General features: G+C 46.0%; 1 protein-coding gene across 1 annotated transcript in view; it reads right to left on the minus strand.

Annotated features, from left to right (window-relative positions):
• The window catches only part of LOC148439555 (inter-alpha-trypsin inhibitor-like), a 130249-nt gene that overhangs the window by 58012 nt on the left and 59505 nt on the right, over positions 1–12732 (minus strand). The window contains exon 4 of the mRNA XM_088464594.1: positions 2928–3104. Coding sequence (XP_088320720.1) covers positions 2928–3104 — 177 coding nt within the window. The remainder of the gene's footprint in view (positions 1–2927; positions 3105–12732) is intronic.

The raw sequence follows: 12732 nt of genomic DNA on the forward strand, positions 1-12732 counted from the left end.
GAGGGAAAAATCCCTTTTTTTCTGTAGCTCAGTGTAAACCCCGCCCTTTACAAGCACCTGTGCAATGTCATTAAGTTGATGTGAGTGACCACCATACTTTTTGTTTGCAGTTTTGTGAGGCATGAAAGGAGCCAGCATTGGGAGGATGTGTTGGTCTGAATAGTGCCATAAGGAGGTTTCTGGGGTACCTTCTAGGTGAGTCTGCTCTCAGCTTATACATGTACTGTTATTATGCAGTACATTAATTTGTAATTATATGACCCAGAGTGGGTGCTACTATTAGGAAACAACAATTATTTTGGGGTGAGCGTTTGGGCGTGGGGCCCCCGAAGTTGCTCTGGCTGGGCCTTTTTTCAGGGCATCACCACTTAATTCACATAGATATTTTTTTATCACCTTTCTATTTGTTTGTCTATTATTTATGTAATTTTAACCCTTTACCATTAACACTTATTGATTTATCTTTACACAACTATACTTTACACTTCACTTTCACCTTTTTTCCATTTTTCGTGTGATGCCTTGGGGATAGTCCTTGGCTGGATTCTTTTGGGGTTCCCTGCGTCTCGGACGTGAACCCCATAATGCTAGGGATGCTGGTATAGAGGAGCCTTGATGTTGGCCCAGTGCTTATTCATATATTTGCAAATGTATGTAACTAATACCTCTGAATTTCTATTATCATGTAGGATTCAAGTATTTTTGTTGATTTTACTGCAGTGTGCTGGAGGGAAAATACTTTTTTTCTATACCTAATTCCTTCCATATCTCTCTCCTGAAGCCACTAGTTCTAAACAAATTCCAGAAGGCTCTTCCCAAAGCCTCAAGTATAAAACCCAACGAGGAGAGGAATTTGAGGTTGAAAGCATACTGGACTCTCGTTACCGTTATAACCGTCTCCAATACCTCATTGATTGGAAAGGTTATGGTCCAGAGGAAAGAATTTGGATGAACTCTTCAGAGGTTTATGCTTCTCGCCTAGTCAAAGCATTTCACATGAAGTTTCCTCACAAACCAAGATAGTGTCCGGTGGCCACTCATGAAGAAGGGGGTACTGTCACAAGCTGCCACAGAAACCTCTGCATCAGACATAGCTGCTTACCTGTCCAGGTGCTGTCCCACGGTGTTCTGACTCCCTGGCTGTTTGCTGCTGTCTCTGCATCTGCTCCCGTGTCGCCGCTGTCTTCTCCGCTCCCCACCGGCACCTGCACTCCATCTCCCTCAGCTGGGCTGTCATACACGAGCACTCCTGCCGCACTCCCAGTGCAGATGGGCGCAGCCATCTTGGTCCTGAACATGTGATGTTGTCTCCACCAATGGAGCAGCTCTCCCTCTGGATCTGGCCAGTCAGCATCCAGCAGATGGTATAAAGGGACCTCCTGTCCCACTTGCAAATTGCCAGTGCAACTAGTTTCCTAGTCTAACTAAGTGAGCCTTCCCACTGAGCTCCATAGGTATTTGCTACCATCCAGCTTATACTTCACCTTACGGCTAACTAAGCCGCTCCAAGCAGTCCGTACTGCCACCATTCAGCTTACGGCTTCCTAAGCCACTCCAAGTAGCTTCCGTGCTACCACCACTCATCATACGGCTACCCAGCAGCTCCAAGTAGCTTCCATGCTACCACCACTCATCATAGGGCTACCCAGCGGCACCTACTAGATCCCGTGCTACCGCCGTTCCCCTTGCGGCTTCCCAGCCGCACCAGTTTCTGTGCTGTCTCTGGCTTTTCAGACATCCTTCTACACGCATTCATTAGCATCTACACTTCTATACTCTTTCATGCATAGGAACTTTATCAAACCAAGTCTCCTCCAGAGAGCATCTGAGTTTAATAACACAGGTCCAAGACCCAACCCAGGAACACAGCCTCAAGATCCCATGACTGTGACAAACTCCTGATACTCAAACAATAATATCACAGCATAACACACATCTACAATTGCCAAACATACTCATCACAGACATCATGTTGACATCACAGACACTCTTGATAATCACCCAACAACATCACAGCATAACACACATCTACAGTTTCCAAACATACTCATCACAGACATCATGGTGACATCACAGACACTCCTGATAATCACCCAATAACATCACAGCATAACACACATCTACAGTCGCCTCACACTTCTGTTACTTCCCCATACTTACTCATCACATCCCACCTCATGGTGACATCACAGACAGCCCTGATACTCACCCTGTAACATCACAGCATTACCTACAGCCAGACATGTATAACAGTATAGAGGAGAGGGAAAAGGCACACAGGGGGCACAGGACACATACAGTACAGAGAGTGCCAGTATAACACATATCTACAGTCTCCTCACACTTCTATTACTTCCCCATACTTACTCATCACATCCCACCTCATGGTGACATCACAGACACCCCTGATACTCACCCAGTAACATGACAGTATTACCCACAGCCAGACATGTATAACAGTATAGAGGAGAGGGAAAAGGCACACAGGGGGCACAGGACACATACAGTACAGAGAGTGCCGGTATAACACATATCTACAGTCTCCTCACACTTCTATTACTTCCTCATACTTACTCATCACATCCCACCTCATGGTGACATCACAGACACCCCTGATACTCAGAGCATTACCCACAGCCACACATGTATAACAGAAGGACATCAGAGGGTCTTCTGGGTCATAAGCTGTAGTCCCTCTGTTACAAAGGACAGCGCTTAGCAGGACAGCTGTCCTTTGTTATTTTCTAGGCACATACCAGCGATATTATCATCAGTATGTACCCAATAATGGGCGGTATGTATGGCATTGTGGATTCGATGCTTAGTACATCACGCCCTTAGTAAGAAAGTAAGCAGGACTTGTAGGAGAATAGAGCAGTAATAAGTATGACAAGAATAAGCCAAAATGTACCATGGATCACACTCACCTTTTTTGGTGATCACACAGAGCTTTGTACAATCATCCTTGTTGCTGAATCTATTTACATTTCCCCGACAGCCGCCATAAAAAAATGTGTTGCAGTCTTCACGTGTCTTGTCATAATACCACATGAGAATCAGCGCCATACAAGGGCCTGTATCCTGGGGCAGTTCACACGCAGGGTCTGTACAGTGAGATGGGAGATATTAAAAAAGAGACAAAAGTAAAGCAATATAATATACATGTGTGTGTGTAATATATATATATATATATTACACACACACTAATATATACTGTAGGCTTACCACACTATCCCTTTAAACCAGGACACTCATGAATTACTGAATTACACAGGTTATGTGGCTGTGTAATACCTGATGCAATGCAGGGTTGAAGAGCTGTATTGCTGTTTGGAAGATTCTGTGTACCGGCCTGTAACATCTTGCCTATGAACATGTCCTGTATACCTGTCTGTGGTGAGGAAATAAAGCTTCTGTTGGAATTTACCTGGTCTATGTGATTCTTGTCACTATACCGTTTTGGTAGAAGCTTCCACCTTCTTCAAGGACCCATCATCATCCAGCTTAATACCTGCTATAATTAGGAACAGGAAAGCGCCAACCAAACAGTTCACCCACCATCAATAAAAACAATTGCAACCAACTCTTTACAAACTCCGGTGTGTGACCAAAGAAACAGCCATAATTACACTGATATATAGACCAAACAGATCCACAATCATGGGATCCAGTCCATGAAAGGATACTGTCGAAACCAAATAATTGGATATGATCGCTTGCAATTATCATCTGACGATTTAGTCATCTATGGTCTGATGACGAATTGCTTGGACGCTATCTGGCGTCAGCACAATTCGTATATGCACAAATATATATTTTTATCACTACAGAATTTGGTCAGAGTGTGGGAGACAGGTCTGGTGTGTATGTTGTGGGTGTTTGCATAGGTATTGAGAAGACTCCGCATACTTAAACTAGTATGCCTGTAACAAATAATTGAAATATACACAGAAACTACAGTAGCATACTCAAAAGAAGTTATCTAAATGTGAAATTAAGGGTTATTGCCAAGAACCTGCAAGTCATTTGCAATTGTAAGCCTCTTTGTTCAGTACTAGTTTAGTCTAAAGGAACTGGCATTTAGACTGTGAATAGGTAGAGGAAAAACCATTGAATTTGTTAATTAGAATGTGGCACCTGTAAGCAGATGTGGCTCTCTCTTCCCCCCTGCTTGGAAGTGAACTTTGCTTTTTGTCAACACATTGCACTGTAGTTTTAAAATATGTCAGAAATGAATAAAATATTAATTCATCACAAAATACACATAATTACATAAATGCACAAACATAGACACATATTTACATATAATCATAAATATACACACATTGATAATTGTATATATACTTATTTAAGTACCCAATGACGCATGTGACCTTAGTGAGGTATATACACCTTCACGAACATTTTCTTAGTTTAAATACAGACACACATTAGTGACCACAATCATATACACATATTTACACTTATAAAAGGTTCCTGCACATTATGGTTTATGTTAGAGATATAAGTTATAATATGAAATGATTGTATTTGATATCTATGGTATAGAACAATGTAAGCACACTATGTTTAGTATCCAACTGATGCTCTGTTTCTTTGCTCTGTTCTGACAACGAGGAAGCCGCATCGTGTGTTCCCGAAATATAGATCGTAGAGAAATTATGGTTTTATTTGGAAATGTTGTATGCAATAAAATGCCTAGTTTAGATTAGTTATGCAGAGGGAAAATTACACAAAGAAACAACTCCAAGACCAAGCCATGCCCCTAATGACATCATATGAATTGTCCAATGAGAAGATCAAGCTGGAACAAGAGCCAATGAAACAGTGTTTGTCTGTCCCCATTGTGTTGATACATCTTGTAAGAGAATATATGTTTGCTCAATAAGCTAGGCCAGTAGTCGTCACCTGTTTGATGACCACAGACATCTGGATTGATCAGCTGGGACCTGGTACCGGGGCGCAAGCGTATGTATTTGGCTGAAACCTTGTATTATAATTGTATTTATGCTCAGTGTCTAGATCAAAGCGTGTATTGTTTCTTTTTGTTGACTAATATAACTATTTGTGCTTTGGAAACACAATTGGGCTGGTCTGCAATTATTATTTTGTGCAACGCTAAACAGCGACTTTAGGGGTATAGAGATTAAATAGAATCCATAATACATACCAGGTACGCTAGCATTGCAGGCTTGTGGAGTGCTGCCTGGGCCGTAACTAGGGTGGTACGACCAGTGACATGGCACAGGGCACTGCAGGGCAGGGGGCGCTGTTTGGGGCTGTCAGTTTTCCTGTTTTTTTGTTTTTTCAGAATTCTATTTATTGTACATCGAAAAAGCAGAACAAAAATATACAGACAAAAAGAATAACATATACAAAGAGTGACATACATAAAATTACCATATCTTCATTTTCGGTCTGCAATAAAGTTTACATAATCAAATCTGCTGTAATTTTTTGTTTTTGTTTCAACAAACAAGGTAGGTGCACCGCCAATGGCGAGCACCTGTATACATAACATTATATAAATGAACTAATAACACTTGAATTACATAAAATCATAAAAAATAAACTGAAAATACCATACACTATATCAAAAAAGAAATAGGTAAATAAAATTAAATAAGAAAGAATAATGAAAGAAAAAATTAAAACAATCAGAGCGAGAAAAAAAACAAAAACAAAAAGAGGATCAATATTCGCCAGGAAAATATAGTATGAGTTTTTTTTCCAAATTTGGGAACCTTGCTACTTAAAAATGAAAGGGGTATTGTAAACAGAGGAATACATTACTATTTTGCCGTTTATGTAGCTGTTGTAACAAAAACCAATTTGTGTTTTCAAAAACTCTCCAGATCTTTTCCTGTGTTTGCGTCGGGAGGCCATCAATATAAACACCTCATTTTTTATGAAAGGGAATCACTCCTTTTTCAATGAAAAATGTGGCTATATGACGCTCGTGATAGAGAACATCTAGTAAAGCTATTTTCCATTCCCCCAATGTAGGAGTTGACCGATAAATCCAATGTCGCAAGATAACTTGTTTGGCCACTGTAACTATAACTGGTAATAAAGGTAATAGATGGGAAATATCCTGAGTCTCCTCCCATGAAGAAAAATCTGAAAAAAGTAAGGCGCTAGCAGTGGCGTAACTAGAGCAGGGCAAGCGGGGCACGTGCCCTGGGCACCGTGGGACAGGTGGCACAGGGGGGCACCACCGGCCATGGTACCAACCCATCCTAGTTACCCAGTGTAGTGCCGACCGCAGTGAGTGAGGTCAGCACTACACATTTACGTAGGACTGGCGCTAGGCTTCCCAGATAGACTCTCATTGGCTGCTGCAGCGCCCACTGCAAGAGCCGGCTCCCTTCTGGCTCCTGCAGTGGGTAATGGGAGAGACATCATGATGTCTCTCCCATAATGCAGAGCGCGCCAGTCTGGGAGGGCTGACGTGCGGACATCGCAGCAGCGGGAGCAGGAGCGTGGATGCAGGTAAGTTTTATTTTAATTTTATTTTTTGCTATGTATTTTTTTGGGGGGGGCACCTCTACTGGGGGCAGTAATCGGCGGGACTACTACTGGCTGCAGTAATCGGGGGGACTACCACTGTGGGCAGTAATTGGGGGCACCACTGGGGGGAACTAATTGGGGGGACTGCTACTGGAGGCACCACTGGGGGGACCTCTACTGGGGGCACTAATCGGGGGGGACTACTACTGTGGGCAGTAATTGGGGGCACCACTGGGGGGAACCTTTACTGGGGGCACTAATTGAGGGGACTACTACTGAAGGCACCACTGGGGGGACCTCTACTGGGGGCACTAATTGGAGGGACTACTACTGGTGCAGTAATTGGGGGCACCATTGGGGGGAACCTCTACTAGGAGCACTAATTGGGGGGACTACTACTGGAGGCACCACTGGGGGACCTCTACTGTGGGCACTAATCAGGGGGATTACTACTGGGGGAAGTAATTGGGGGCACCACTGGGGGGAACCTCTACTGTGAGCACTAATTGGGGGGACTACTACTGGAGGCACCACTTGGGGGGAGCTCTACTGGGGGCACTAATCGGGGGGACTACTACTGAGGGCAGTAAATGGGGGTATCACTGGGGGGAACCTCTACTGAGGGCACTAATTGGAGGGACTACTACTGGAGGCACCACTGGGGGGACCTCTACTGGGGGCACTAATTGGTGGGACTACTACTGTGGGCAGTAATTGTGCACCACTTGGGGGAACCTCTACTGGGGGCACTAATTTGGGGGACTACTACTGAAGGCACCACTGGGGGGACTTCTACTGGGGGCACTAATTGGGGGGACTACTACTGGTGCAGTAATTGGGGGCACCTCTGGGGGAACCTCTACTAGGGGCACTAATTGGGGGGACTACTACTGGAGGCACCACTGGGGGGACCTCTACTGGGGGCACTAATCAGGGGGACTACTACTGTGGGCAGTAATTGGGGGCACCACTGGGGGGAACCTCTACTGTGGGCACTAATTGGGGGGACTACTACTGGAGTCACCACTGGGGGGATCTCTACTGGGGGCACTAATCGGGGGGACAACTACTGGGGCACTATATAAAGGGCACTGCATAGGGGGGCACTACTACTGGGGGCACTATATAAAGGGCACTGCATAGGGGGGACTACTACTTTGGGCACTATAAAAAGGGCACTGCATAGGGGGGGACTACTACTGGGGGCACTATATAAAGGGCACTGCATAGGGGGACCACAACTGAGGGCACTGCATGGGGGGGACTTCTACTGGTCTCACTATATAAGGGGCACTGGATAAGGGGAGTCTACTACTGGGGGCACTATATAAGGGGCTTACTACTGGAGGCACAAGGGACACTGCACTGGGGGCACTAAATAGGGAGGACCACTACAAGGGGCACTGGATAGTGGGGACCATTACTGGGGGGCTGCATAAAGGGTATTACTACTGGGGGCACTGTATAAGTGGAACTAATGGGGAGCTGCACAAGGGGGACCACTACTGGGGGTACTGTACAAGGGGCACTACTGGGGGCCTGCATAAGAGCCACCAGTACTGGGGACATTGGATACTGGGAGTACTGTACAAGGGACCACTACTGGGGGCACTGCATAGGGCGGACTGTATAAGGAGCACTACAGGGGTTAAGGTGCATAAGGAAAGGAATGTTAAGAGTGACGAGAAAGGGGTATATGTGTCCTGTTGACATGCCCCATTGTTAAGTGACCCTGCCCCTTGTGACCATGCCCATTTTTTGCCGCGTGCACATACGGGGGTGGGGGGGTGCTATGGGTCTCCATTTTAAAATTTGCCCTGGGCTCCAAATACCCTAGTTACACCACTGGACGCTTGCTGTTCTTGGTAGCCGGACATGAAGAGATGTTGATAGATAGTCTAGCAGTTTACACAAGAATTTTCTAATCTTCCTACAAAGCCAAAAATTATGGGAAATTGTAGCACAAGAGGCCTTGCATTTGAGGCATGAACGCATCTCAGTAGAAACAAAATGTTTCTTTTGGGCAGGTGAAATATAAGTTCTATTTAATACACGGATATGAATTTCCTGCAAGCGTGCCGACTTTAACGTCGGTACAATCCTTGCATTATAGCGGAGCATGTCCTCAAGTTCAGGTAGATCTGGTATTTCCGACTGCCAGATGTTTGAAAGTTTTGACCATGAGGAATCTCTTAACTGGATAAGATCTGGATATAGAAAATTAGTTTGAATTTTTTTAGTTTGGCTAAGAATAAGAACATCTCTTAATTTGGAATCAGTATGGGTAGACTCTAGAGGATCAGTGAGTGACTGTACATAATGTCGGGCTTGAAGGTACATAAAGAAATTTGATCGGGGTATATGAAATTGTTCTTGGAGTTGTGTAAATGAAAATAAATGACCACCAGGGTCAAAAATGTTTTTAAATGCTAGGATCCCCTTACAATACCAAGACTTATAGGTCTGGTTATCCAAAGAGGGTGCAAAATTTGGATTTCCCCACAAAGGTATTAAATGGAGTGATAAGAGGGTTACATTGGAGTGATTTGTTAATAGCCATCCATTCCATGGGTGGAATAAAGCTTCTTCTAGTGTTGTATTGGTAAAATTATTCAAATGGAGGAGCCAATCTGAGATATCAGCGCTGTCCTGGCAAACCAGTTTTCCTGTTTATTATCATTCTCATTCTCACTTGTAGCTTCCTCTTCTTTCATCCCCAGCATCTCCTGGCCTCCCCTATCACTTCTCTGTCCCTTCCCCATGAGGCCATGGCCCTCTCTCAGGTGCACTATATTATGTCCCTAGTTATCCCCAGCATCTCCTGGCCTCCCCTATCTCTTCCCTGGCCCTTCCCCCATGAGGCCATGGCCCTCTCTCAGGTGCACTGTATTATGTCCCTATTTATCCCCAGCATCTCCTGGCCTCTCCTATCTCTTCCCTGGCCCTTCCCCATGAGGCCATGGCCCTCTCTCAGGTGCACTATAAAGGGTGATGCTATACTTTGTAGTCACATATAATGTAAATAAAGGCATACTGGTACAATAATATACTGTATAATGCCAGTGTACTGTACATTGTATTTTTGACCCTTATAATTATAAGCTCAAAACATGACCAATATCATTATTATTATCATGTCATGAGGCGTCTACTCACATCACCTCCAAAATTGAGTCTATTGGCCATGGCATCTTATTATTTATTTCTGATTTATTAGTTTTTTTTATAATATATATATATATATATATATAATATATATAATATGCTGGTGCGCTATATATATATATATATAGCGCACCAGCAAATTCCATTCTGCTTAACCCTTTAGGTCCAACCTCACTCTCCCCTTTCTACTGGGACTTCCAATATTGTCCTCTTTCACCCTGGACTTTTTCCTCTCAATCTGACCCCTTGACTCCATTCCCTCAACCTCCTCCGATTCTTCTCCCAGCATTGCACACCTGGGGCGGGACGCAGCAAAGGCAGAAATGCGGTTAAACCCTGAATATGCACTCCAGGGCTTGGTTGTGGCGGCTCCATCACAAAGGGCCTCTCTTACCGACAGAGCGGTCCAAATGTGATGCGTCATGTATCCCGTCCCTGGTCAATTTCTCTCTCTTCTGGCACCTTCTCTTTGTCTTTCACTCATGTCCTGGTCTCCCCCATTGTTAAGAAACACCCTCTTGACACCTTGTTTCTCACTGACTACTGTCCCATTTATCTTTTCACCATTGCTTTCAAGCACCTTGAACAGGAGGTGTACAACCACCTCACCTCCTTACTCTCCACTCATCGCCCTCCTAGACACTCTCCAATTTGGCTTTTTGTCTCATAATATTACTGAAACTGCCCAAACCAAGGTCACCTAAGTCCTCCTCAAGGCGCACGAAGCAGTACCAGGTAGCAGACGTAAACGGGTCACAGGGATTAGCTGAGGTGAGAAACAGATATCAACGTAGAACCAGGGATCAGCCAGAATCCGAGTCACAAAGCACGCCAAGGGTCAGAACCAATAATCAAGATATGCACAGGAACGCTGGAGTATGGTAATGGAGCCTATACTCTGGCACTGGAGTGCTCCCAGGAACTTCCTTTTATAGGGCAGAGTTCAACTAGTCCCCAATCAGCCCTTCCATTACAGGTGCCTGTCCCTTTAAATATTTAACAGAGCGGCGCCTAAGGAAGCCGTGGCCGCCTGCACACAGCCGCCGGAGGAGAAGAGGAGCAGCTGACAGCGGGTGCCGGGGATCTCCCGCCCGCTGTCACACACCGGCCTGGACTCCAGCGTCGCCGGACCAGGTAAGGGCAACCTGGATTCGGCGGCGCTGTGACATCTCCCCTCTGCATACCCATTCTGTCAGAGCCCCGCCCACCCCAAGGTCCTTTCCCTGGCCTCATTCTCTCTCTGTATGTGTTATCTCAGTGAGCTTATCAGCTCTATTAAGACACAGTGTTGCAGCTCACCCAGGAATGGTAGCAGGTGAAGATCAGTGGTGGTTAATTGAACAGAATGGATGATAAACAGCAAGACACAGTTATGTAATACAATCCAACAGTTCCCACAACAAGTCTCCTCTCTTACCTTAGGGCCAGTGAGTAACATCCAGCTCTCTGGGTAGCTCTCCTTATATCCCCAGAGTAGCCTCAGGATGTAGGGGAGTGTTTTGTTTTCTTCAGTGTGTTAGGATTTTAAGGCATAATAATAAAATACACATTTAATAATATACACATTTCCTAATTAAGGTGATTAAATCTAACACAGAGCGTCACCCTGTCTGGCTTGATGTGGAATAGAAGGGGGGTCACCCATCTCCTAGCTCATCTCCTCACAGCTCCTCCCTACATCTCCAGGCTCATCTCATAGCTCCTCCCTACATCTCCAGGATCATCTCCTCACTGCTCCACCCTACATCTCCAGCCTCATTACCTCACCCCTCCTCCCTACATCTCCAGCCTCATTACCTCACTGCTCCTCCCTACATCTCCAGCCTCATTACCTCACACACCCTCCCTACATCTCCAGCATCATTACCTCACCCCTCCTCCCAACATCTCCAGCCTCATCTCCTCACTGCTCCTCCCTACATCTCCAGCCTCATTACCTCACCCCTCATCCCTACATCTCCAGGCTCATCTCCTCACTGCTCCTCCCTACATCTCCAGCATCATTACCTCACCCCTCCTCCATACATCTCCAGCATCATTACCTCACCCCTCCTCCCAACATCTCCAGCCTCATTACATCACCCCTCCTCCCTACATCTCCAGCCTCATTACCTCACCCCTCCTCCCTACATCTCCAGCCTCATTACCTCACCCCTCCTCCCAACATCTCCAGCCTCATTACATCACCCCTCCTCCCTACATCTCCAGCCTCATTACCTCACCGCACCTCCCTACATCTCCAGCCTCATTACCTCACCGCTCTTCCCTACATCTCCTGCCTCATTACCTCACCGCTCCTCCCTACATCTCCAGCCTCATTACCTCACCCCTCCTCCCTCCATCTCCAGCCTCATTACCTCACCCCTCCTCCCTACATCTCCAGCCTCATTACCTCACTGCTCCTCCCTACATCTCCAGCCTCATTACCTCACACACCCTCCCTACATCTCCAGCATCATTACCTCACCCCTCCTCCATACATCTCCAGCATCATTACCTCACCCCTCCTCCCTCCATCTCCAGCCTCATTACCTCACCCCTCCTCCCTACATCTCCATCCTCATTACCTCACCCCTCATCCCTACATCTCCAGCATCATTACCTCACTGCTCCTCCCAACATCTCCAGCCTCATCTCCTCACTGCTCCTCCCTACATCTCCAGCCTCATTACCTCACCCCTCCTCCCTACATCTCCAGCCTCATTACCTCACCCCTCCTCCCTACATCTCCAGCCTCATTACCTCACCCCTCCTCCCAACATCTCCAGCCTAATTACCTCACCCCTCCTCCCTACATCTCCTGCCTCATTACCTCACTGCTCCTCCCTACATCTCCAGCCTCATTACCTCACCCCTCCTCCCTCCATCTCCAGCCTCATTACCTCACCCCTCCTCCCTCCATCTCCAGCCTCATTACCTCACCCCTCCTCCCTCCATCTCCAGCCTCATTACCTCACCCCTCCTCCCTCCATCTCCAGCCTCATTACCTCACCGCTCCTCCCTACATCTCCTGCCTCATTACCTCACCGCTCCTCCCTACATCTCCTGCCTCATTAC

This window comes from Taudactylus pleione, unplaced genomic scaffold (genome assembly GCF_031769625.1).
Source record: "Taudactylus pleione unplaced genomic scaffold, aTauple2 ptg001711l, whole genome shotgun sequence".
Lineage (NCBI taxonomy): Eukaryota > Metazoa > Chordata > Amphibia > Anura > Myobatrachidae > Taudactylus > Taudactylus pleione.